This window comes from Microcebus murinus, chromosome 11 (assembly GCF_040939455.1).
Source record: "Microcebus murinus isolate Inina chromosome 11, M.murinus_Inina_mat1.0, whole genome shotgun sequence".
Lineage (NCBI taxonomy): Eukaryota > Metazoa > Chordata > Mammalia > Primates > Cheirogaleidae > Microcebus > Microcebus murinus.
In genome coordinates, this window is record NC_134114.1 from 46,458,696 (window position 1) to 46,486,250 (window position 27,555).

General features: G+C 36.7%; 1 protein-coding gene and 1 non-coding gene across 4 annotated transcripts in view; both read left to right on the forward strand.

The window, feature by feature from the left end:
• Positions 1–27,555, forward strand: part of RGS7BP (regulator of G protein signaling 7 binding protein) — a 102,837-nt gene that overhangs the window by 39,769 nt on the left and 35,513 nt on the right. For all 3 annotated transcript variants that reach the window (XM_012784067.3, XM_012784068.3, XM_076008051.1), the window contains exon 3: positions 27,307–27,437. In XM_012784067.3, coding sequence (XP_012639521.1) covers positions 27,307–27,437 — 131 coding nt within the window. The remainder of the gene's footprint in view (positions 1–27,306; positions 27,438–27,555) is intronic.
• On the forward strand, positions 24,930–25,033 carry LOC142874172 (U6 spliceosomal RNA). Its single transcript, XR_012921993.1, has one exon. It is a non-coding gene; the product is annotated as a U6 spliceosomal RNA (small nuclear RNA).

The following is a 27,555-nucleotide window of genomic DNA, read 5'->3' on the forward strand; positions in this document are numbered from 1 at the left end:
CTTTCTGATTATTTGTCACTCTTGTTCGAGAACGTGTCCCCTTCTGCCAACACATTATTAAGATGAACAAAGATTACTCTCTACAGAAGCATTCCGTTTCTTAGGAATGGATATAGGCATCAGCCTGTATTAGGCCTATTGAGTGTGCTTCAATTTGTTTTTAGACATCAAGTATTTAGAAAAAGTATTTCAGAGCTGCACTTTGCTAAGGGATTTTTCCATGCAGCTTCTGATCTTTTTTAGGTCAGCAAAATACAATATGTTTTTCTATATCTTGTTGAAATATTGCATCTTTATTTTTCTTTTTAAGAGACAGGCTCTCACTTTGTTGCCCGCACTAGAGTGCAGTGGCATCATCATAGTTCACTGCAACCTCAAACTCCTGGGCTCAAGCCATGCTCCTGCTGCAGCTTCCCAAGTAGCTGGGACAACAGGGGCACACTACTGCATCTGGCTAATTTTTCTATTTTTAGTAGAGATGGGGTCGTGCTCTTGCTCAGGGTGGTCTCCAACTCCTTAGCTCAAGCGATCCTCCTGCCTCTTCCTCCCAGAATGCTGAGATCACAGGCGTGAGCTACTGAGCCTGGCCTATATCTTTCATTCATTATGTGTTAAGCAGTTATTAATATTTAATTAGTCTGTTATACATTAGTATTCTATTCTTTGTAGTTAAACTAATATCATTTACTTTTTAAATTTCAAGATATTTTTTCAGTTGTTCCAATTAAGTACCCATCTGGTTAACATATAATTTCTTTTAAAAATATATTTGTTCACCTGAAATCCTCACAGGAAGCTTACTAGTCAGTATAGCAAAAACAGAACCAGGCTAACTTACAAACCTAATGTTTGATATCTTACAAACTTGATTAGAATTTGGATTAGAATCTGGATATATGCCTTTATCAAATATTTTTGAGAAATTAAAACATCTCATTTTTTATCTATAGAATTACTTTTTCTTATTTTCAAGGTACAATTATACAATGAATTTCCTCCAACACTCAATAAAATATGCCTTTGATGATCATAGATAGTTGACAACGTGGTCTAATGTAAACAGTCTAGAAAAATTTACCCCCTAAATAATATTTCCTAAAATGATATTTTAAAATGTACATATAAGGAAAATTCCTTTTCTTATTTTAAGAAATGGTTGCTAGTTTTTCTTCTACCAATTCTGATTACTTCTAAAATCAGTAATATTTTCTGAATATCATTCTAAAATGTATTCAGTTTTTAGACTACAAAACTACTTATGAGATTTTCTTGATTATTTAGCCTAACAAGTAGGCTAGGCCCAATAGGCCCAATACAGAAACTGGGATTTCAGTGAAATAAAATACCAGTTCAGTCAGCATTCAATTTGGGAAATTGCTGCTATGACTTTATTCAGGGTTAAAGGCTTTAGAAACTAGTATTTTTATAATTTAGAACACTTCATTTCTCATATATTTAAAAATGCACCCATTTTACAAAGTGAGGAATGTTCTATGTTATAAAATAAATGTTTGCATCTTCCCCCACCAAATCCATATGTTGAAGCCCTACCCCACAACGTGATGGATTTGGAGACAGAGCCTTCAGGGCTACATGGGGGTTAGCTGAGGTCATGAGAGTGGGGCCCTGGTTGGAGGGGATTGATGCCTTTACAGAAAGAGACGCCAGAGAGCTTCTTCCCTTTTTCTCACCACCAAGAGAGGACACAGTGAAAAGGTGCATTATTGCATTTCAGAGATTTTTTCTTTCTCTTTTCTTTCTTTTTTTTGTCCTTGTACTAATTTTTCAACATAGCAGAATTTTTCATTGCTTTTGCAAAATAAAAGCTTTAAAATATACCTGACCCAATCTACCTAATATATCTTCATTTTTTGATTGCCTCTGTTCATGAAACAATTGTCTGACCTGATTCAACCTAATATGGAATGAGAATTTCTTCTCTCTGTCATCAACTCCTAGCACATGGGTCTGAACTTAGATATGGTTTTCTGGACTTTTAAATGTTATTTTCTTTCCATGGTGTCTGTTGGCCACTTTATTGAGCCTTTTGGTACTGTTTTGAAGTGACATAGTGCAGTTGTAAATACTCTGAGAATCTGAAATCAGGATATTTTTATTTCATATTCCTACATTGGTCAAAAGAAAATCAGTTATCAGGATTTCGCTTTTTTCCTCCCTTAATGATGTCTTCCATGGAAGAACCAATGTCAGATTCACACCTGCAACCTATTATTTTTAATGTCAGTCCTTGTTAATGAATCTTTAGAATTCTTGTATTTTTATCTTTTTATCTCTTATTTTGGAGCTTTACAGTTGATCTTTCAGGTGACTTAGCATTACTTGAATCTGTAGGACTTCCCTCCTTTCTTTCTTCTTTTCTATCTTCCTTCTTTATTTGAAAACGGCAGCCACCACTCTACTGATAGAATATTTGCTCCCAGTGGTTAGTGTAGTATAATAGAAAAAGCCTGGACCTTAGAGTAAGAGTTCTAATCCCAGCCTTAACAGTTCTGTGATCACTGAGAATTAACACAGTCTCAGTTTCTTCATCTTTAAAATGTTCGTAGTGTAAGATTGCGTGAGATAACTTGTGTCTTCTATTTCTGGCAATGCACTGGATTGGATGGCCATAAAACATACAAGATAGATAAGTTGTGTAAAATGTACGAATACCCTTTTAAATGTATAGCTGAGCTCACTCACAGAAAGGGAAGAGAAATCTCCAGGGTCAAAAATGAAGAGGGAATAAAAAGTGGGGTGGAAAGCACGGACTGATGCGAAGGCTTCCCTGAGCAAGTTTGCTGACTCCATGAACAAGGGGCTTGAAGTTGGAGGGCCATATGGGGACAGGAATTAGAACTGAGATACTCACATAAAGCCATTTGCTGGATGTCTGCTCTTTGGCCCTTCAGATCCACTCTTTGTTCTTCTCCAGCCTGCATCACCGGGCTGCCTTATCCTCTGGCTTCCAGCTGGGCTTAGTCAATGCAGAACCCTAGAAGGACATTGGAGGTAGGAGGAGAGTGATTTCAGGCTATTTATTCTCCTGTTTCCCTCCCTATGAGGTTCCCTTTAAACTGGCTGTGTCCCATAATCACAGGTCACTGTTCTACCCAAGGAGACCTGTGTTATACAACTCTTTCTTTTTTCAGATTCCAGGAACATCTTCCTTCTCTCATCCTTTAAGGCCTGGGGGTGGTGATAGCACCATGCAGTCAACCTCAAGTTTCTTGTGGTTTCCATTTGCCACCCACACCTTTGTAATCAATACCTACGTATATAGATGCTTTTCAAATCGCATTTGTTTCCTGTTAGCATTCTGACTCGAACGAGGATCTTCAAAAGGCTGCATGCTTAGCGAAAACGTAGTCTAGGGAAAATGTCCCACCAGGACAAGAAGATAACTTGGCCAAGTTTGCTTGACTTGGCCTCCTAAGAAATCTTAACTACACTGTCATTGTAGTTCAAAAGTCATACATCTCAGGAATCTAAAGTCCTAATGAATGTGAGATCACAAGCTAAAATTATAAAACACATCAGGAAAGAATCTAGCAAAGGTGAGAGTGAGCATAGAAAATAAACATCAGAATTTAAGCCTCCAAGAGCTTTAGTTAATACCATTACCTGACAATGACTTAAAATGTCTTAAATTATTAAAGACACAAGAACTGAAAACAAGAGACAAAAGAGAATATGTATAAAGGCCAAGCATTCTTGGGAAAGAACTCAAATAAATCCTAGAAATTAGAAAATATAATCATTAAAATTAAAACCTAATGGATGTATTATACACAGCTAAAAAAAGTGAACTGGAAGATGGATCTGGGGAAAATGTCCAGAGTGCAACAGAGAAAGATAAAGATATAGAAAATATTTAAAAGGGTTAAGAATACATGACTAGAATGAGAAGATTCAACATATTTCTAATAAGAATTTCAGGAAAAGAAAATAGAGAATGGAATGATATTACAAAACACTAAGGACAAAGGAAGATCTTAAAAGCAACAAGGGAGAAAAGAAACTACCTAAAGAGGAACTACAATTAAACTGGAAGCAAGTTTCTCTACAACAAAAATAGAAGCCAGGTGACAATGGAATAAAACATTTTGCAAATGACAGGTACTCAGTAAATGAGCAATACACTTTGTTGCACCTCTCAGTTGATTGTTTCCTTATGAACTAAAGGAGCTCTTCATATTTTAGACAAATATATTTGTCTGTTTTAACAAAAGCATTTTGTTTTGTTTCAATAGTTTAGTTTTTATATAATTGAACCTGTTGATCTTAAGTTGTTTTAACCTTCAAACAAGAAACTGTAAGTAAAAAGGCAGATGTATTTTAATGCTTACTGAAAAATGCAATGGAAGAAATTGTACTGAAGTTCTAGGGGATATAAATTAGAAAGAAATTAAAGAGTATAGAAAATTAGTAGGAACTATTGCCAGAAAAAAAGGAAAAGATTACCTGGGATTTATAGAAATGGACAAAGAGTATGGACAGGTAATTGAAATAAACACAACGAAGGATATTCAACTTTGTTAACAGTTGAAAAAGCTTATGGTAAAACCAGAAATAGAATTTTACACATTGTAAATTAGCAAAATGTCAAAAAATGAAAACATTCAGTTATGATAATTCTGTGGTAAAATTGGTATACATATATTGCTAGAGGCATTGAAATTTAAATTTAAATAATTAAAATTAAAAATTCAGTTACTCAGTCACACTAGCCCATTCCAAATGCTCAATAGCCACATAAAGCTATTGGCTACCACATTGCTTTATCTCTTCTAAACAGTATTTTCATACTTTTATTTTTCTAATCTAATAGGTATTAAATTATATATCTCATGGAATTAAATTTGCATTTTCCTCATTCCAAAGAGTTGAGTATCTTTAATGTATTTATTACCCTTTCCTTTTCTATGAGTTTCCTATGTATGTTTTTTTCCATATTACCATGTTGAAATTATTTAAAATGGGAAAATGTTTATGGTGCAGTGATAAGTAAAAAAACAAAAACAAAAACAAAAACACCCACAAAATTCACCTACAATGATTTTAATTAAGAGAAAATATCTAGATGCTTAAAGGTTGGAAAATTTGTTATTATAATAATTAACTTAGATACATTAAGATAGTGGGATTTGGGATAATTTATTTTTCATCTAAAAATGATTTAATGTTGCCATAATACTATTTTCTCATCTTCAAAGAGCAAAACAAATATAATTTTGCTTGAGGTTTGGGAAAATTGCCCGAAGACTTCTTACTCTTTGTTTTCTAAGTCTTCCTCTCGGCTCCATGTAGACCGAGTGATTATTTTTCTTTATCCCTGCTATTATTTTTATTTGACATTATTCCTTTCTGGTAGAACACTGTGTGCTTGACCTAAAAAAAAAAAAAAAAATCTGTGTGTGTGCATCAGTGTGTGTGTGTGTGTGTGTGTGTAAAAGCAAAGATAGAATTATGAGAGAAGACAGACATTTCAAGATTTGTATCTGTAACTAGACAACATGTTTAAATTGCAAAGGAGGCTGCTTTTCATAATTCACAGTAGAGGGAAATGAATTTGTGCACATTGCTTGGAGACTTCACTTATTCATATTTTGGAAATGTAGCTTAAGTATACACTGGTACTTGGACTTTCAAGTAATCAACACGGAGAAGAAATGACATTCTTCAAAATGGAACTGCATGGTTTTAAAAAAAAGAAATCATAGTGTAAAAATTAAAAAGAAATTAATTGCAGCCCACCTAAATCTTTGGGAAAGAATGAGCTGTACTCGCATTAGCAGCCCGCACATGTAAACCTCCACTGGCGAAATGTACTTAAGCTCCCCTGACATACCTGAGCAGATTTGTCCCCCAGTGGTCTGGTCCTTCTGCTGTATTGTCACCCAGGCTTCTTACTATTTTTCGTTCATTTCCTTCCTGGACCAACTTTTCCAATTTCCCTGCTACTCTCTGCTGAATGATGTTTCCTACCTCTGGTACAAGTGCTCTCTGCAGCAGGTTCAGACAGCACAGCCAGGGTTTTTACCTCGAACAAAGACAGACAGGAGCTGTCTTTATCACTGAGACTGAGGCCCCAGCTGATGCTGCAGCCTGACATCCTTCAAGTGATTCTCATCAGCTGTAGGCACATTGGGTGTCTGTTCTGGATCTCTGGAATTTTAGTAGTGTGAATGGAATGTGTCTTTGCGTATCCTCTGCTTTTCCCAGTTGCTTCCAAATAACTGATTTGTTTAGAGAGGAGGCAGAAAGCCTCTGAGTTTGTCGTCTTGTCCTTGCCTTTGCCCTTCCCTGGAACATTGCCCCTTTCCAGTCGTCTCACCATTTAAGGCTCTTTGTGAACTCATAGGCTAATTTGTAAAGTGGGTATCGCTGCATATCCTTCGATTTGCAATACGATGTCAGTTCCTATTAAGACCATTGTGACATGAGTTCAAGGACAAGAAAGAAGGCCAAAATGAAGCAAAACTTTTTAAACAAGACACTTTAATATTAGGATAAAACCTTGCCTCGTAAAACCTGGAGTGCAAACCAAATATGATTTGCAACCTGAATGCACACTCTCCAGGAGGCGTCCCTGAGTAATCTGCCAAGCAATGCTCGGCTTCTCAGGGGTGCCTGTCGTGCGGGATGCCATATCACTGTGGGCCTGGAGCCTCCCATGGTCTTCCATCTGCTTAAGTTTGAGCTGAGGTGTGGGTTTGGATCTACTTACTAAGATTTCTCTGAAGCATACCCTGAATGGCATCTGAAAACATTTTTTTCTCCACGTGTTCTCTGGGAATGTGCGTGGATGTTTACTGAAGCTATTCTTTTGGTTAATGGAATTAGCTCTATGGCTGTGTGTTATGATTTGGGGACACTCTATAGGGTCATCTTCTTTAAATATCAATCTTACCACTAGTATGCCAACATTATTACATCTTTCCTTTGTATGCTGGGAGCTGGGTAATTTACATTTAAAATAATTCTTTTTTTAAACATAAATATTTTTGTTAGCAAATTTTAGTTTAGCCTAACATCTTAGCTGATGTTAATGGACAGAAAATAAAAGCAGAACAGAACAAAGGAATGGTGGAGGGAGTGAGAGGAAGGAGGATGAGAGAAAACTAGGAAGAAGAGGAAGAAAGGAAGTTCTAATGGAAGAGGTGAAAGAAGGCAAAACAAACTTTACCAATACAATAATTTTGCCAGGTGCTAAACCTCCTTCCAACGATTAAATTTTATTTTGACACTACGTTGTTCCATTGACATGCATGTGCATTTACTTGGTATTTACAAAATCAAACATAGAAATGGAATTTTAAAAAGAAATAAAGTGTCAATCAAAAATATAATAAAAGGCCCTCCTCAAACTAGTTGGGCAAAAGCCTGGGAAAGCACCCATTTTAAAGGAGAACTGAATGGGTAAAGACTAACTGAAAGTAATTTATCATGTTTCAGACATTATTATTTGAGATACCTGAATTCTAATCTGTGTAAATTAAGCCATCTTATATAAGATGTTCATCATTTGATAAGGCTGTTGTCACACTGGCTATTTCATGCAAATAACTCAAACTATGAAATTCCTACTTATAACATCAAACTTTAACTTTATTATACTCTGTCTCTATGTAGCATTTTAAAACACATTTATTATGATGTGTTTACCAGGTTATGGTTGTAGTAGACTAAGTGAGTAGTTCTCAAAGTATGGTTCCTGGATCAGCTGTGAACTTAATAGAAATCAAATTGTCCAGCCCCATCCTAGATCCACTGAATTAGAAACACTGGGGATAGAAACCCAGCGTTCTGTGGTTTAAACAAGCCCTCCAGATGATTCTGGTTAGTTTGAGAACCTCTAAGCCGAGTCTGTGGGCTTCAAACCGAAGTATGCAAGATGATCTGAAAGAAAATATTATAACTTCATATTTCATATTGTCCCCTTCTTTTTCTTTTTTTTCTTTCTTTTGTTATTTTTTTGAGTTACAGTCTTGCTCTGTTGCCTAGGCTAGAGTGCAGTGGCATCATTATATTTCACTGCAACCTCAAACTCCTGGGCTCAAGCAATCCTCCTGCCTCAGCTTCCTGAGTAGCTGGGAGTACAGGTGCAGGTGCATGCCATGACACCCAGCTAATTTTTCTATTTGCACATTTAAAAATATCTACTAGTCAATATCATTGAATGTATACAATTTATCAACAAATGCATATTGTATACTAGGAGTGCATGTTTAATCTTTTATTCATAGGATTGCATGATATAAAAACTTTGAAGACCACTTGTCTAAGTATTTAATATAATGTAAAATTCTTATGCTGTAAATCCAACTGAGCCATTAATCACTAACAATGTCATATATTTGCATTAGTACATCTACTCACTTCTAAAATGCTTTGCAAATAATTTTCAGTACTCATTTCTCCTCTTATGCAGAGAAGTCTCACATCCCAGTAAAGTGCTAAGAAGGAGTCTCTGCAAGGCATCCTGGATTCTTGTCTCTCCTTGGGGAAAGGGAGAATTATGATGGCCCATGAACAGCATCAATGCCACTTTACTTTCCCATTTGCCCCTCAATGCATTAATGTTTGTGGTGCAGAGAAGGGCACAAAAAGCTAGAAAGAGGGTTCCATGCCCAGTCCCTGCCAGATCCTTTCTCCATTCTTATTGCTTCACTTAGATAAAGGGATCCCTGGGGGTGTAGCACCCTATTCTCTTTGGCAGTTTTCCCTACACCCCCACGTACACCAGCTTGCACTAGCTTGGTGGTCACCCTGTGCTAGACACTTATGTTTCCTTTGTGTTGTGCATTCCTCTGAGCTGGGCAGAAAATATCCCTGTGCATTTATTATAAATGGAAAAATGAAGGACCTAGGTAGGAGTAGGGCCAACTTTTAAGCCATAATAATTTAGGGACTCAATACAGAAAAGTAGAAAAAATGACTATTTTATTTCTAGCACAATATTTTGCAAAAAGTATGATCTCACTAACTATGCATGGATGAATGAACAAACCTGTAAATATAGTTCAGTTCCTGAGCTCTCTGTCCTAGTGAGGTTATGTTGCAGTTAAAAGCATAAGTGTGGATTTGGGTCCTACCACTGTGTTTACTCTATGTGTGACCTTCAGCAAGTTTCATAACCTCTCTTAAGCCTCATTTCCCTCCATCTGTAAATTGAAGATAAGGATAGCAACTACCTCATAGACTCATTATGAGAATTAAATGGGATGTAAATGTTTAGCATGGTGTCTGGCACATAGTAAACTCCCAATAAACATTATTATATTATATTTTGCTAATTCTGAATTGAATGCCAAGAAATAATAAAAGCATGTTCCTAACCTCAAGTCCTTTGTCAGTGAATCTCACCAACCTTTTTTTTTTTTTTTTCCTCTTGCTAAGGGCTAATGATCTTACATAATTTATGTTGCTTTGAAAATCAAAAGTGATGCCTCTATTGGAGACACTGACCTAAACATTTGCTAATCTCTATCTCCTCCTGCCCATATGTCTGTCTGCCTGAAGAGCTATTTCTGTTCTTGAGCTCACCATTGGCAGATATGCAGAGTCCTTTCATTCTGTCTCACCTAATGGCACATTATACTTCATCGTTAAGAATGAAAGAAAAAATTATATGTAGATCTCCACGGTAGAACCATTTAGTTGAAAACATGCTGGCAGTAAAAGGATACTACATCAAGAAGGTACAAAGGACTGCAAGTTTTCTATCACTGTTCAGAAAAATTAGTTCGTCTTAGAGAAGACTTTGCAATATGTTATCAACAAATAAAAACACCAAAGGATAATAATGGAAATTTTCATAAATTCTAAAGAAAGGACTCCAGAAAAGGTAATGCACTTTTTTTCCCAAAATTATCCTTGTGTGAATAGCAGGAACTCAATAGATACTATTTGAATCAGCAATATAGAAGAAAGCCTGCAATAAAGATATGAGAATATCTAGGCATAATATGCAGAAATGCCACCCTGGAACATGTCCTCTATGCATTTGTACTTGCTATGACCATGTAGTTCCCATATATAATTTCACTTAAATCTTTTCCATCATGCTCTGAAGTGGGTATTGCTATCTTGATTCAGTATTTGAGGCTCTGAGAAGAAATATGCCCCCAAGGTCACATTTATAAATAATGGCATTAAGATATCATTCTTAATTATAGAGGGTTATTTGACTCCCAATCATTTATGCCTCATGTGGAGGCCGGAAGGTGGCCTTTATGTTATTATAATATTCTTTCCTCCTTTTGAGAAAGTGTGAACCACTGCAGTAGTTGACTAGACTCTCCTCTGCCTGTAGTTGCTGTCACCTACTTGAACTCTCTGAAGCTACTAGCCTTGTCCCTTTGCAAACACTGCATGTACCACATGGACTCAAATCCATGGTCCATCCAGCCCAGCGCTGTTTCCAACAGTGACACCAGGTGGGCTGGCTGGTGACCAGGGCTGGACATCTTCCACCGTGTCAGCCTTGAGTTCAATTTAATTCATTTTCACAGACAAGGATGGAGAGTCTTCAATGAGCCAGGCAGTATGCTAGGTTCTGGGGACATAGAGAAAATGAATAAAACTTCCTGCTCTCAGGGAGATTGTAATCTAAGGAGTCGTATTCAACAGAAAACAAAATTTTGAAAAGTACTACCTCACCCTCTCGCACTCTCTTCCTATCTCCCCCACCGCTCTTTCCTCCTCTCCCTTTCTTATGTGGCCCTCTCTCTGGATTCTGAAGAAAAAGTTACTTTGGAAGTCTAGCACTGATACATGTCAAATCTAGGACAATAAATTCCTTGATTATTTCTAAGACGTGAAAAGAAAAGTGAGATAAGCTCTTCAAAAACCTAGTGACCCATAGTAGTGTATTACAGATATAGATCTCTCATTTAAGAATCCATTCTTGAACCCGTTTATACTTTTGGCCTGGACAACCTGGTAGGGTTTCTTAAATTCATCAACTACTTTTTCAAGTAGCCATGCTTCAGGTTGAATTGTGTCCCCCCAGAATTTATATGTTGGAGTCCTAACCCTTATTTGGAAGGTGACCTTATTTCCAAATAAGAGTGGCGCCCTAATTCAACATGACTGATGTCCTCATAAGAAAGAGCAACGTGGGCATACATACACACAGGAAGGCCTGTGTAGATGAAAGCCAAGGAACTCTAGTGATTGCCAGCAAACTACCAGAAGCTGGGGAGAGGCATAGAAGTTTCTTCCTCCCAGCCTGCAATAGGAACCAACCCGGCTGACACCTTGATCTTGGACTTCCAGCCTCTAGAACTGTGAGACAATACATTTCTATTGTTTAAGCCATCCAGTTTGTAGTAATTTGTTATGGCAGCCCTAGCAAGCTAACACACAATACCTTTACCTTCTTCCAAGTGTGTTTATTTTGAATCTAAAAGGGATTTTTAGAATTTCAAAAACATGTCTGTGGGGCTTCTTTGACATCTTACCAGGTGAAATTAACTTTGATTACAGGACCTGACAGGCTCTGTCATTTTGTCCCAAACATTTCTCCACTTCTTTTGTTTGTGATTGTGTGTTTGCATCTCATTTTTCCCTCACAGAGCAGTCCATCAATACACTTCACCCAAAGGGTGCTGAAACATCAGCTTCAGTGTTGTCTTAGTGTTAGCATCACTCTTTGAGTCAGTTAACTCCGTGATCTTTCAACTTTAAAATGGAGAATTAAGTTAGTCAAGATGGAAATGGCAGTTTTAAAGTGCATAACCTAGAAATAACTTCACAGAGTCATTTAGTCCACAACCCTAATCCACTCTTAATTCAGTCCCATATACGACCCTGGCACTTGTCTTGTTCTACCTCAGTCTGCCCACTAACACTGCAGTCAATTTAGTAACCACTGCCATGGGAGTATTAATATCTCCAAAGTTCTATTTTTAGAACTATTGAAGACAATTAAATAGTTTCAAGGATCTTTGCTTGTTTTCTTTAATGTAATTTTTGGTTAAGTGATAAATATTGAATTTTTGCTTCTTGGAATAAGATCAGAAGGCTTATTTTGTTATTTTTCAAATAATGTGACTCATTTCATGATTCAGACTCTTGATTTTCAAGAGCTTTCAAAGCTTTTTAATAATTACTTTCAGTTATAATTCACAGTTTATTAAGAGAGTACAGATTGTGATGAATGTTTTATATCCTCTCAAGTAGTAACCGTTTTTAAATCTCTAATTTTATGTTTCATATCAAAGAAAGATGTTTTAATCTTGGAGATTCTTTTTTTCTTCATATACTTTAATTTTTTTAATTTTTTGGTTCTAATTATTATGGGTACATAACAGTTGTATATCTGTATAGAACATATAGGATGTTTTAATACAGGCATACAATGTGAATTAATCAAATTAGGGTAATTGGGATATCCATCATCTTAGACATTTAACATTTCTTTGTGATAGAAACATTACAAATTCTACTCTTTAGTTATTTTTATTTATTTATTTATTTTTGAGACAGAGTCTCGCTCTGTTGCCCAGGCTAGAGTGAGTGCCGTGGCGTCAGCCTAGCTCACAGCAACCTCAAACTCCTGGGCTCAAGCAATCCTGCTGCCTCAGCCTCCCAAGTAGCTGGGACTACAGGCATGCGCCACCATGCCCGGCTAATTTTTTCTATATATATTAGTTGGCCAATTAATTTCTTTCTATTTATAGTAGAGACGGGGGTCTCGCTCTTGCTTAGGCTGGTTTCGTACTCCTGACCTCGAGCAATCCGCCCGCCTCGGCCTCCCAGAGAGCTATGATTACAGGCGTGAGCCACCTCGCCCGGCCTCTCTTTAGTTATTTTAAAGTATACCCTAACTTACTGTCAATTATAGTCACTTTGTTGTGCTATCAAATATTGTTCATCCTAACTATCTAACTAACTATATTTTTGTACCCATTAACCATCCCCATTTTATGCCCTGTTCCCTGCTACCTTTCCCAGCCTCTGGTAATCATCATTCTACTCTCTGTCTCTATGAGATCAATTGTTTTAAATATGTAGCTCCCACATATGAGTGAGAACATGAAAGATTTGTCTTTCTGTGCTTGGCTTATTTGACTTAACATAATGTTCTCCAGTTCCAACCATGTTGTTTCAATTAACAGTATTTAATTACTTTTTGTGTCTATATAATATTCCATTATGTGTATAAACCACAATTTCTTTATCTGTTCATCTATTGATGAACACTTAGGTTGATTCCAAATCTTGGCTCTTGTGAATAGCACTGCAATAAACATAGGAATGCAGATATCTTTTCCATATACCTAATTCCCATCCTTGGGATATATACTAAGCAATGGGATTTCTGGGTCATATGGTAATTCTAGTTTTATATTTTTGAGGAACCTCCATACTGTTCTCCATAGTGAGTACACTAATTTACATTCCCACCAACAGTGTACAAGGGTTCCCCTTTCTCCACATCCTTTCCAGCATTTGTTATTGCCTGTCTTTTGGACAAAAGCCATTTTAACTGGGGTGAGATGATATCTCATTGTAGTTTTGATTTGCATGTCTCTGATGACTAATGATGTTGAGCATTTTTTCATATACTTGTTGGTCATTTGTATATCTTTTAAGAAATGTCTATTCATTTGTAATTGGATTATTTGATATTTTCTTATTGAGTTATTAGAGCTCCTTATATATTCTAGTTATTAATCCCTTGTCAGATGGATAATTTGCAAATATTTTTTGCCATCCTTCAGGTAGTCTCTTCACTCTGTTGATTATATGACTGTATCCTTTGCTGTGCAGCAGCTTTTTAGCTTGATATGACCCCATTTGTTCAATTTTGCTTTGGTTGCCTGTGCTTTCAGGGTATTACTTAAGAAGTCCTTGCCCAGATCAGTGTTCTGCAGCATTTCTCCAATGTTTTCTTTTAGTAGTTTCATAGTTTCCAGTCTTAGATGTAAGTCTTTAATCCATTTTTATTTCATTTTTGTATATGGCAAAAGACAGTTGCCATATAGTTTCATTCTTCTGCATACAGATATCCAGTTTTCCCAGCACTATTTATTGAAGAGACTGTCCTTTCCCTACTGTGTATTCTTGGCAACTTTGCCAAAGATTAGTTAACTATAGATGTGTGGATTTATTTCTGAGTTCTCCATTCTGTTCTATTGATCTATATGTCTGTTTTTATGTCAGTACCATGCTATTTTAGTTACTACAGCTCTGTAGTATAATTTGAAGTCATGTAATATGATTGCTCCAATTTTGTTCTTTTTGGTCAGGATGGCTTTGGCTATTCTGGGTCTTTTGTTGTTCCATATAAATTTTAGGATTATTTATTCTATTTCTGTGAAGAATGCCATTGGTATTTTGTTGGGGATTGCATTGAATCTGTAGATTGCTTTAGGTATTATGGACATTTTAATAATATTGATTCTTCCAATCCATAAGCATGGAATATCTTTTGGTTTCTTTTTTGTGTCCTCTTAAACTTCTTTCATCAAAGTTTTATAGTTTTCATTATAGAGATCTTTCACTTCTTTTGATAAGTTTATTCCTATGTATTTTACTTGTAGCTATTATAAATGGGATTACTTTCTTGGTTTCTTTATCAGATAGATTGTTTACTGTTGACATATAAAAATGTGACTGACTTTTTTAAGTTGATTTTGTATCCTGCAACTTTACTGAATATGTTTATCAGTACTAAAAGTTTTTTGTGGGGTCTTAGGTTTCTCTAGATATAATATCATGCCATCTGCAAACAAGGATAATTTGCCTTCTTCCTTTCCAATGTGGATGCCCTTTATTTCTTTCTCTTGTTTGGTCGCTCTAGCTAGAACTTCTAGTACTATGTTGAATAACAGTGGTGAAAGTGGACATCCTTGTCTTATCCAGACCTTAGAGGAAAGGCTTTCCATGTTTCCCCATTCACTATGATACTAACTGTCTGTGACTCTGTCATATATGGCCATTATTATGTTGAAGTAAGTTCCTTCTGTAACGAGTTTTTGAGAGTTTTTATCATGAGGGGATGTTGAATTTTATTGAATACTTTTTTCAGCATCAATTGAAATGATCACATGGTTTTTGTCTTTCTTTCTGTTTATATGATGTATCACATTGATTGATTTCCATATGTTGAACCTTCCTTGAATCCCTGGGATGATCATGATGAATAATCTTTTTAATGTGTTGTTGAATTTGGTTTGCTAGTATTTTGTTGAAGGTTTTTACATTTATTTCCATGAGAGACATTGGCCTATAGTTTTATTTTTTTGTTGTGTGTTTGTCTGGTTTTGATATCAGGGTGATACAGGTCTCATAGAATAAGTTTGGGAGTATCCCTTCCTCCTTGATTTTTTTGGAATAGTTTAAGTGGGATAGGTATTAGTTCTCCTTTGAATGCTTGGTAGAATTTATCAGTGAAGCCATTGAGTCCTGGGCTTTTCATTATTTTCTTTTATTATTTTACTATGGCCTAGCTCGTATCCAAGTTGCAAAACAAAGTCCTCTGAGCTCTTCCTTTTCCTTTCCTCAAGTGGAAGAAGACTCTCCCTGAGCTGTGCTGCCATAGTTGGGGGAGGGAGTGACACAAGTACTAACTTGGCCACAGCTGCTGGTGTCTCACTGGGTCATGTGCACCCCCAGTCCACTGGCTCCATGCTAGCACTGCCACAAGAACTGCTCAAGAGCTGTAGAGCCCTTGTGACCCAACTGCCTTACAAATTTAGTCCAGGCCCCAGGTTGCTCTTTCTCTGCTGGTGGTGGGGCTAGCTGGAATTTGAGCTTCTGGGTAGAGGATTTCCCTTTGGCCAGGCTGGTCAAAATTCTCGCTCCGTGAGCACTGGCAAAATTCTGCCCTGTGCTGTGTTCCCCTGTGCCAGGGAAGCCCTGAGTTTCAAAGCAAAGCTCCACAATCACTTCACTTTCCCCTGGGAACACAGATACTCTCTCCACAGTGCGTGCTGGGGCAGCACTGCTGGAGGATAGGGGAGAGGTGGTGTCTGCAAGGCAAGACTGCCTTTTCTGCCCTCCTTAGTGCCTCTTTCTTTTATATAATGTTAAAACCAGGTAGTATGATCACTCACCTGATTTGTGGTTCTTTTGAAGGTGCTTGCTTGCATGGATAGTTGTTGAATTAGGTGTTTGTGTGGAGGGACGATCCTGGAGGTTTCTATTCGGCCATCTTGCTCCTATCTGGGAAATTCTACTCCACTTAAATTGAGGCAGCACTTACTGCCTGCAATCTTGCCTCCTAAAATGTGGTTGTTTGGAGAGTTCCTTTCATAGGGCATTGGTTGGTTATATATCCTAATTTGTTGGGCTCTAACCCAGCACTAGCAAATTCAGGTGCAGCAGGAACCACACTAATACAGCAAATATGTGAAGCAGGGTGGGTGGGGGTCTTGCAAGAACTGGAGAGTTTCTGCTTCTCTACCAGGGCAGCTGCTCCTCAGCACTAGCTGAGCACCGCCATCCCAGAGAGCAGGCCTGGTGTTGTCATCTTCTGACTTTAAGAGACACAGGAAATCCAGATAGTTATGTGATTTCAAAAACAAAAGATTGACCATTGTCAGCCAGACAAAACAAGTTTATGGGCATCTTTGGACCACATGCCTCCAGTATGCAATCTCTGCATCAAGTAGAAAAGAAGCTTGTGACCACAGAGGAGGTCTGCAGAAAAGAGATAAAGTAAAAAAGAAGAAGAAGGAGAAACCTGGGCAGGCATCTGGATGCATTCATCCTTTTCCATGCATGATCACACTGGAGAGCTTATTTTATACTGAGCCTTACATGGATAATTTCATTTATCATAAGAACATTATAAGATAGGCATCATCATCCTCATTTTATATAGATAAGAAAACTAAGATTCAGAAGGGTTAAGTAACTTAGAAAGGTTAAGCTAATAGGTGATATGTTTTTAGGTAAAAAAGTAGATTCAAAAGTAAAATACGTACTGTATACGGCTCACTTGCATGGGCTTGCTCGCTCTCTCTCGTGCTCTCTCGCTGTCTCTCGTACATGTGCTTATTTATATATTTATGTTTTTTAATCTGGAAGGAAATGTGCCAAAAGGTTACCAATGTTTACCTCTGGTGTCAGTATAAGTCATCTTCTTTCCTTCTTTTTTCTTATCTGAATAAAATGTCTGTTAATATGCCTTACTTTTATAAAATAGTTTAAAACAAAAGGGGGGGGTGGCTCCAAGAAAAGAAACTCGTAAGAAACCAGTCTCTAATGGTGAAATGGAGCTGATGATGGCAGAGCCAGTGCTGTGACCTCAGCCTCTGACTCCTCACACCATATAGGCGCTACTTTGGGGAATTGCTTCGTTGAGAACCTACTATGTACTGGACAATCTGGTAAGTGTTGGGAATTACAGAGCTACATAAGATCAATTTTTTTCCCACGAAGAGTTTATAGTCAGGTGAAGAAACTCATGATGGAATATGATATTTCCCATGTACATAGATAATAGCCTCTTCTGTTTGCATAAAGCATTTGCCTTTTTGTAGAAAATAGCTCTTGCATCTGTCTAGAAATGCACATTTCCATATTGGCATGAAGTGTCATCTTTTGACAGTTATGCAAAAAAATGGAAATTATCACTTCATGCCAATGGAAAGACACAATAACACCACAAAATCCTATTAGATATAATATTTACAGAACCCTTAGTGTGGGGTAGGAGTCTGAAGCTGCAAAAGGAGACTGCAAATGCTAAAAAAAAAAAAAAAAAAAAAAATAGGAAAGCAAAGAAAGAAGTTCTAACTCTTCTCTGAATTGTTCACATAAACTAAAGCATGAACTGGAGAGCGAGGCTGGCAGCATTGGAACTCTGGCATACAGAAGCTCCCTGTATTTGCTGTGATTATTATGATATAATAAACACCTCAGCCTTTATAGCCTCTTCCTAAACCCCCCTCAAGGAACCTTTCTGGTTTAATACTTTTGTGGGTCTAAAACATGGGATTTGAGTCCTATGTGGTCCATATTTTAGGGCCTTCATCATCTTTTGTCAACCCTGAACCCGCACTCCAGATAAACAGTCTCTTTGTGTAAGAGGAGGCCATTGGCTCTGGCAACCACAATGGAGTCAACAACTGGCTAGTCTATAACCATCCAACCTATCTGTCATAATTAACTATTAAAGTATTAGTCAATATTTTGTGCTATTACAGCTAAATGAGATGATGAAATAATTTCTTTTTTATCAAAAGTCTCTTTTGGATTCATTGAATGAGTTAAATTTGGTCAACCTAGTTACCTCAGGTTGTTTTAAAGCTGTGTCATTGTTTTGGGCAACATGGATGAAGCCTGGAGCTTTGCTGAAGAGAAATGCAGCATTACCTAACTTAATTACATAATTAAGAAAGAAGAGCTAAATACTATTCAGGTAAACCAACAGTTCATATTTTGAGCCCTAAATTTCTCGGGGATAAATGTAGAAATTAACTGCATACTGCAATGAATGACCCAGACTTTGGATATAATGAAAATTACCGAGTTGCATTCTTTCTGGTGTCACAAATAATAATTAAATGATAATTAACCATTGAAGATCATTGCTATCAGGTGAAAACAGTAAGCATTAGAAGATGAAAATCTTGATTTTAGGTGCAAAACTATTTTTCAGGTTACATGTGGAAACATGCATATGTTTCTTTAAATATATACCTTTAAAAATACTATACAGATAAAAATATATATCTTTGAAAATAAACTGATCTTATTAAAAAGTTACATATATTATTTGTATATGTAAGTATGCAAATAAATATATATACATATCTATATCTGTAAATGTATGTGTAGTTTTTTGTTTTTTGGGGGTTTTTTTTGATACAGAGTCTCACTCTGTTGCTCAGGCTAGAGTGCTGTGGCATCAGCCTAGCTCACAGCAACCTCAAACTCCTGGGCTCAAGTGATCCTTCAGTCTCAGCCTCCTGAATAGCTGGGACTATAGGCATGCGCCACCATGCCTGGCTAATTTTTTCTATATATATTTTTTAGTTGGCCAATTAATTTCTTTCTATTTTTGGTAGAGACAGGCTCTCACTCTTGCTCAGGCTGGTTTTGAACTCCTGACCTTGAGCAATCTGCCCAGCTAGGCCTCCCAGAGTGCTAGGATTACAGGCATGAGCCACGATGCCCAGCCGTATGTATAGTTTTTAATAAACTGATCCTAATTATATTCGGTGAGGAAGGACTATCCTAACTATGTAATCCATGGTATTGTATTGGTTTTCATCCCAGCAGAGATTTGAGAATCCAACATTCAGACTCCTTCAGCCACAGGGCTATCTCTGCTAGCTCTAAGAAACACAAGACCCGGAAGATCAGGACCTAAGGAGCTGTTTGCAGACCCCCATATGATTCCTAACCAGGGACCATAAAGAGGATATTAAAGGCAGGGTGTGGTGGCTTACACCTGTAATTCTAGCATTCTGGGAGGCCAAAGTAGGAGGATAGCTTAAAGTCAGGAGTTTCAGACCAGCCTGAGCAAGAGCAAGAACAAGACCCCGTCTCTACAAAAAATAGAAAAATTAGCCAGGCATGGTGGCGCATACCTATAGTCCCAGCTGTGCAGGAGGCTGAGGCAAGAGGATCGCTTGAGCCCAGGAGTTTGAGGTTGCAGTGAGCTATGATCATGCCACTGCACTCAAATCCTGGACACAGAATGAGACCCTTTCTCACAAAAAGAAAAAAAAAAAAAAAAAGAAAAGAAAAGAAAGGACATTAAGAGATAATCAGAGAGGAAAATGGAGAGGCCAACAGAGTTTCATGCCAAAAAAGGTAGGAGGTTGGGAGAAGAGACCAAGACAGAATAATAAAGACATTTTATTTTGAAGATTAAAGAAATGTTGCCTTGTACATGGTACTTTCTCCTGGCCATTAAGTATACCTTTTAGAAGTGATACTCCTATAACAAAAACAAGAAGTCATGATATGCAGCCCATTAACTCCTTCAACCTCTAATGCCCTGGAAACTGCCTAAAAGGCCCCTTCAGAATCACCACAAATGTCACCACCAATTCCCAGCTCTCCCCACTATTGCAGTATACAGTAACATTTAAGATAAATAAAAGATGATTTATAATTGAATAGTAATATATATTTTTAGTCTTTCATTATGAGCATGGCAATGTCAGGAAACTGATGGCTATTGATTTTTTTAAGTGTTTAGATATAGTTTTTACTTTTTAAATGGAAAAAACGAATAAGGAGGTTGGCAATGCTACCCATTATTTACCAACCCTCCCACCTGGGTCATGGGGAAATAGCAAAAGTCTTGGCAGAGGGCAAACCAAACACAACAGGGAGATGGACACCAGAATGTCACCCGAAATCATAAGAGGTGCTGGCCCCTCTGAGCCCCGTTGATTTACATAAAGGTACCCAAAGTCACCACCAAAAAAACAATTCAGTTTCACTTCAGGTTTCCTTGTGCTGTTAAAAGTCAAGTCTTATTTCTGACTAACCCTAAATAGCTCCGGGGCAGAGTTTGATCCCAACTCATGTCAGTGGTGAGGAAGTCACAGCGCCATATGTTCCCATGAAACAACACGCTGTGAAGTGAGGGGAATTACTGCAATTATTCTTCAAAGGCTCCTGGGGGAACTAAACTTGCTAAGACTCTCTGTGAAGAAAATACAAGAGGTTTCCACCTAAAGCACAAGTGTCATAAAAACTTCCTGCAGCACAATTATGATAAAAAAAAAAATGAAGACAGTAGGGACACTCAACTAGTATACGTATAGGTACCTTGAAAATGTCTTGTTCGTATTCTCCTGATTAGCTGGGCTCCTCTTTGTATTGCAGTGCTTATCTGATGTAAAATATGTAGTCAGAAAGTAGGTGCCCAGTAGCATCTGTTCAGTATTTATGAGCTTGGATAGAATTCCTGGTAATTACCGTTAAGAATTTGAAATATAAAATGATAACTGGGTCACACAAACACGCATACCCTTCCTACCCCCTAACTATCCACTGATTATATAGTCTTATGGGCCCACCTTGAGAAATCTCCCTGACTGAAACCATATGAGGGCTGGGCTCTGAAGCTGTCACTGAAGTTGGCACAGAATTAGCGTGTATCTTGGTAAGTGAAATCCATCCGAGAGGAGCCAGTGGAGATATTTGAAAAGGTATCCTGGAGACCACTCTTCTTGGGTTAGTCATTTAATCCCTTTCCTTCCTAGCTGTTTGCTCTGAGAAATAAAGTAAAGGATACTATCCCCTTCCCTCAACCTGTTTGGCTTCCTGAGTCTTCCCTTGCCATTTGGCTTAATGGCCAACAACAGAATTGATTCAGAAAAAAGAAACTTGGATATAGGTGCTGTGACAGGAGTCCTGGTTTCCATCTTTGCTATCTGACAAACCCCAAACCCTGACATCACTAAAATCTGTAGAATGCGAGTGGTTGTCAGTAGAGTCATACCTTTCTTTCTCAGCCCAATAACATGTTTATTTAACAAAAGTCCATATTTGGGAACTATAAGCAAATAAAAACTGTTATGGAATAGCAGGTAACTTTTATAAACTAAAAACAACACACGCATAAGGCTAAATGAACACAACTTTGATGTGCTAAGATGAATTGCAGCTAGCATCTTATTAGCCTTCACATGCTTTACCTGTTTTCCCACACATGATCTTATCTGATCCTTGCAGCAACTTTGAGGTACTTCACATGGTTGTTATCTCTATGTCATAGCTGAGAAACTGAGTCTCAGAGAAGTTAAAGTGGTTTTCCTAAGATCACAATCCTAAGGGGGCAAAGCCTATATTTAAAACTAAGTTTTCTGAATCCAGAACTCATTTTCCTTTCATTACATCTTGCTGCCTTCAACTAAATATATAAATCATTGCATTAGAAGCAGACTACCAAAACAACAAACATTTTACTGGCTTTTAAAAAGCTATTAGCAGCTGCACAGACCACCAAAGTCTGGCAACCTCAGCAAAAGAGCAGACAAATTCAGGGCCAAGATATTTCATAACTCAAATCCCTAGGGTGTTGACTCCTGACCTTGACCTTACCAGTCATAAAGATTCCCAGTTATTTTGTTAAAGTTATCCCATGTAATTATTTGGGGAAATGTAAATCCTCATCCATCAAATAAATACCCACCACCCAGATTCCACAATTAGCATTTTATGATACTTGCTTTATTACTTATCTACCTGTTCATTATGCTGTCCAATCAGCAATCCATATTATTCTCCCGAAGTTACAGACATTTGTAAACTTTACTTCTAAACAATTCAGCATGCATATCATTAACAAGAGTTCAGTATTTGCTTATGGGTTTTTTTAAGTAAAATTTTCTTAAAGTAAAACAAATCCACAAATCTTAAGTGTATTATTCAATAAGTTTTGCCAAATGCATACACCCATGTAACTAAAACCTCTGTCTAGATATAGACTATTACTCTCTTCCCAGAAAGTTTCTTCATGCCCCTTCTTAGTCAATTCCCCATCACTGTTCTAATGTTTTTCACTAATCAATTAGTTTTACTTGCTCTAGAGCAAGGGTCCCCAACCTATGGTGAGTTGTATAATTCTTTCATTATATATTACAATGTAATAATGATAATAGAAATAAAGTGCACAATAAATGTAATGCACTTGAATCATCCCCAAACCATCCCCCATCTCACTGGTCCGTGGAAAAATTGTCTTCCATGAGAACGGTCCCTGGTGCCAAAAAGGTTGGGGACTGTTGTTCTAGTGCTTCATATGAATGGAGTCGTACAGTATTTACTCTTGTGTAAGGATTTTAAGATAATGTTTTTGTTTTTCATCTGGGTTGTTTTGAGTACAAGAAGTTTGTTCCTTTTAATTGTTGAGTATTATTGTATTGTAGGAATGTACTAATTTCCTCAACCATTTTCCTCTTGACAGACACCTAGGCTGTTTCTTTTTTTGGTTATTTTAAATAAATACTATGAGCACACTTGTAGAGATCTATTTGTGAATATGTTTTCATTTCTTCTGGCCAAATACCTAGAAATGGAATTGCCGGGTCATAGGCTAGATGTATGTTTAGTCTTATAAGAATCTTCCAGAACATTTTTTTCAAAGGAGTTGTATAACATTTTAACTCCCACCAACAATGTACGAGAGCTTCCATTGCTCCACATCATCCCCAACATTTGACAGGGCTCCAGTTAATGATACTCATGGTGAATTGATTAGGGGTAAAGTTTACTGATGTCTGCAACATCAGAAGAATAATGTGGATTGCCACCGGGGCAAAGGGATGGACAGACAGGTAGGTGTGCGATAAAGCAAGTGCTGTAACATGTTAATTGTAGAATCTAGGTGGTGGGTATTTATTAATACTTGATGGCTGAGCATTTACATACCCCCAAATAATGACATGGCAGTCTTTTTAATTTTAGCCATTCTGGCAGGTCTTTATCATATTACTTTCTGAATTACAAAATAAGAATATTCACAATAGAAAGAGGTTCCATTATCAAGAGGCAACTTAGGCAATATCTGTTTTTATGTCCTCCTCCTCCTACAGCAGTTCAACTTTCTTAAGCTATATAATTCAGTCATTAAATCTTGATTCTCACCTTTAAGGAGTTAACAGAGCAGATTCATAATTTGGCAATTATTGTAAATGTTTTTGGATTCAACTTGAGCTCTAAATCATTGGAAATTGGTTGAAATTAATTTTTAAGGTTTTTTATTTTAATACTAAGGTTTTGAAATTAATCAAAATGATAAGCTTAGCTCTCAATTTAGGCTTAATAGAAAAAATAAATAATCACAACCTAGTCACTAACTCATAAAATGTATTTGACTGAATTAAATGAGTCACTCTCAGAATGACTCCCATAAACCTAAACTTTGATTAATAAGAGTGGATCATTTATACAAAGCAGAAGTAATATGTGGCAAAGTTACCTCTAAGTGAAATTGCTTCCAGTTCTTGGAGGAAGTCCACAGGTCCAATTTTATTTTAATGTAAATGTTTTCTTCAATGTTATAATTTATCCCTAGGAAGTTTCAAGCTTTTAAATTGCTATTTTCTTGGCTTTTCCTCCATTCTCCAATGTTTCAGCTCTTCCTCATTTGTTTTGAAAATAACCTAAATGCACTTAATGCTTCTCAAAAATGTATTCCAGTCCACTGCTTGTAACAGTAAATATATCAGAACTCATTTGACATTTTTTCTGTCAATGAACTTTTATCAATCTATAACAATAATACATCTTAGAACTCTCAAGTGGAAGAAATAAATTGTATAGGCCTGAGATTTATGTAATTTGGTCTAGGCATCATGAAACTCTAACATAAAGATACTTTAGCTTTTCCACTGATCTTTAAATAGGTCCTTTCTTTCTCTATACTTCAATTTTCCAAGATATTAAAGGATAATGTATCAGTGTATGTATGAGTTTTTTAACCAGAAAATCTATGATGCAACTTTAGCATCAATTAATTTTTGTTAGGCAGACTGTATTTCTGGTAGCACCTATTCAGTTCCTTCCCATACTATTTATGAAGGGTGCAACTGTTCCACAGTTTCTAGAATCTCTATGGATTACAGAAGCATTAGAGAGATGGTACCCAAAGAAATGTTCTGAATTAAGCATTTTAATCTGTTTGATTTGCTTTTTCTCAGAAGCACTTAATATATTGCTTTCTCTCTCTTTCTCTTTCTAGCTGTAAAATAATAAATAAAATATAGTGGCTCTTAAAATATGTTAATATGGTAGGCATTTGTTTAAATTACATAAAATGTCATCTATATATGAAGTTTGCTTAGCTTTGGAACTAAGCCACTAGGGACATATTTTGTACTTCTGAAAATAAGAATACTCCATGGCTTAGAATGATACTGTGCTGGTTAATTGTCCCACTCATAAAATGTACAATGCATATAGCAGATTTATTATAGAGTTTTTTTAAAATCTGCATATGAGCATTCATTTTGGCAGCACATACACTTAAATTGGAATGATACAAAGATTAGGATGGCCCCTGCACAAGGATGGCATGCAAATTCATGAAGCATTCCATATTTTGCAAAGTTAGTGTTAGATAGGAGGAATAAGTTCTGGTGTTCTTTTGCACAGTAGGGTGACTATAGTTAACAATAATGTATTTTATATTTCAAAATAGCTAGAAGATAGGATTCTGAATGGTCTCACCATAAAGAAAGGGTAAATATTTGAGGTGATGGACTTGCTAATTACTCTGATTGGATCATTACACAAGGTATACATGTACCGAAACATCACACGTACCCCATGGAGTAATCACTTTTGTTTTTTGATTAAAAGGAAAGAAATTAGTTGTTGAAAAAATACTATTCAATCTTATATGCAACTATTAAAACAATAGCATGTGTTGAATAAAGCAAACTAAGAAAAAGGGTAACATTTAGGGATAAGTTGGAAATGAAAGAAAGCCTAAAAGTGAACTCTGTCAAAAGTATAATTACAGTGTGTCAGTTAAAAATAAAATAAAACTCTGAATGAGCCACCAGGGCCAATGTTATAGGTAGGTGAAATAGGCAGCTGGTATTGGGATGATAAAACAGCACAGAAAAGACCTGCCTGCCTTAAAATATTTTCCCTCTAGCCTGCCTTTGGAATAAGACATTATCTTCAGATTTTTCTATGAAAATCAATGTATTATTAGATAATATGCCAAGATCACTTTTTATTATATGAACCACTAATGCCCATTATCTGTTCAGAATCTAGCAGGGCTGCAAGAGAATGGGACACAATCAGAGACATTTTGAAAGGTGTCAGATGATGTGAAATAATGAGAGGGTGTGTGTGGGGGTGGGTAGGTGGCGGGGTGGAGTAGGGTGAGGGAAACTCCAGGTAACAGGAGGACAGCTTGAGGGTGGAAGGTACCTGTGGGAGGAAGCTCTGAAAGAAAACCTGAGACTTTCCCCAGAGATACACTTGCCTCTGATACTGACTTAGGGCTGGACCTTTGGGACACAAATGAAAAAAGCAATGTCTTTTAACGTTCGGATAAAGCCACATTTTGCATGTGAGCTCTTATGAGGCACTTTGTTCCATCTGACATAGTAAAAGACATAGGATGACTATGCAGCCGTCACTGATACCGATGCAAAGAATTTTGCATTTTCCTATGTTATATAAGCCATATGGATAGATATGCTCATCTACGAAGTGTTGAAAATGAAAACCAATTATCACTGTAAAGTGCTGTGTACGTACAAATTCTTTCTACTGTGATTCCAGAACTTAAAAATGAAGCCACTCTTTTTTGTCTGATAATTACCCCTGACATTTTGCCACCAACCCACTTTACAAAAGAATCAAATCCAAATGCTACATAATTTAATTAGATTTCATTGCATTTTAAAGGAATGGGGATAGAAGTAAAGGTAACACAACACATTAGGAATTCTGACAGAGTTCACTTTTAGGCTGCCTTTCATTTCTGATTTATCTCTAAACTTTACCCCTTGTCTTAGTTTGCTTTATTCAACACATGCTTTTGTTTTAATAGTTACATAAAATTGAATATTACTTTTTCAACAACTAATTTCTTTCCTCTTAATCAAAAAATAAAAGTGATTACTCCATGTTTTATCATATTCACATTGATATGGTTTGCTATATTTAACAGAAAAAGATTCAAAGACTTTAGAATACACTTTAGAGCATAAGTTCAGTGTTTATGTAGCTTTAGATTGTTAAGCATAATTATTAGAAATGTATTGCATTTCTTTTTTCATAAAATTTTAATTTTTTCATTAAAAACATGTGACCTTTTGTAAATTAGCCATAATAAACAATAAAGGAATATCCTTCAGACTGAGACCAAAAACCTTGATAAAAATAATTTGTAAATTGGCTCTCTCTAATCATATTATGTTAGGGCCCTAGTATTAAAGAGCTGTCTTATAACTGGTAATTGAATAGCTCTTGTTAGTTTCCCTGAAAACAAGGGTTTTTAATCTCTTCTTGTAGCCTAGGAGATTCTTATGGTTTAAATATATTTTGCAAATTTGTTCCAACAGCTAAATTGAAAATGTCTGATATTTTCAATTACGTAAAGCATTTATGATTTTAAGCTCCCAGCAGAAGCCTGCTGCTGAAGGGGAAAAAAATTAAGAGCTGTTAGTCAGAAAGACACTTATGTAAGAATTGTCACATTGGTCATTGGTTTGAAAGCAGGAAGTCCTATATTTTAGGATCAAGGCTTTAAGGAATCTTTATTGAGCATTTTCCCCTCTCATAGCTGAGACAAATGGCTACTGAGTGAAATCTGGGGAATGTTCACAGCTTTTCTCTTTCATTCCATTACAGCCCAGAAGATGGTGAGATCCACCCAGAAATCTGTCGGCTTTACATCCAGCTGCAGTGCTGCTTAGAAATGTATACGACAGAGATGCTAAAATCCATATGTCTGCTGGGGTCTCTTCAGTTTCATCGAAAAGGTATCCACATTCAATATATTGCCAGAAACACTGAGGAATGTTCAACAAATACTATCTTTTGCATAGTACCTATGTACACTAAATGCCCATGTATACACAATTAGAATGAATTTAAATG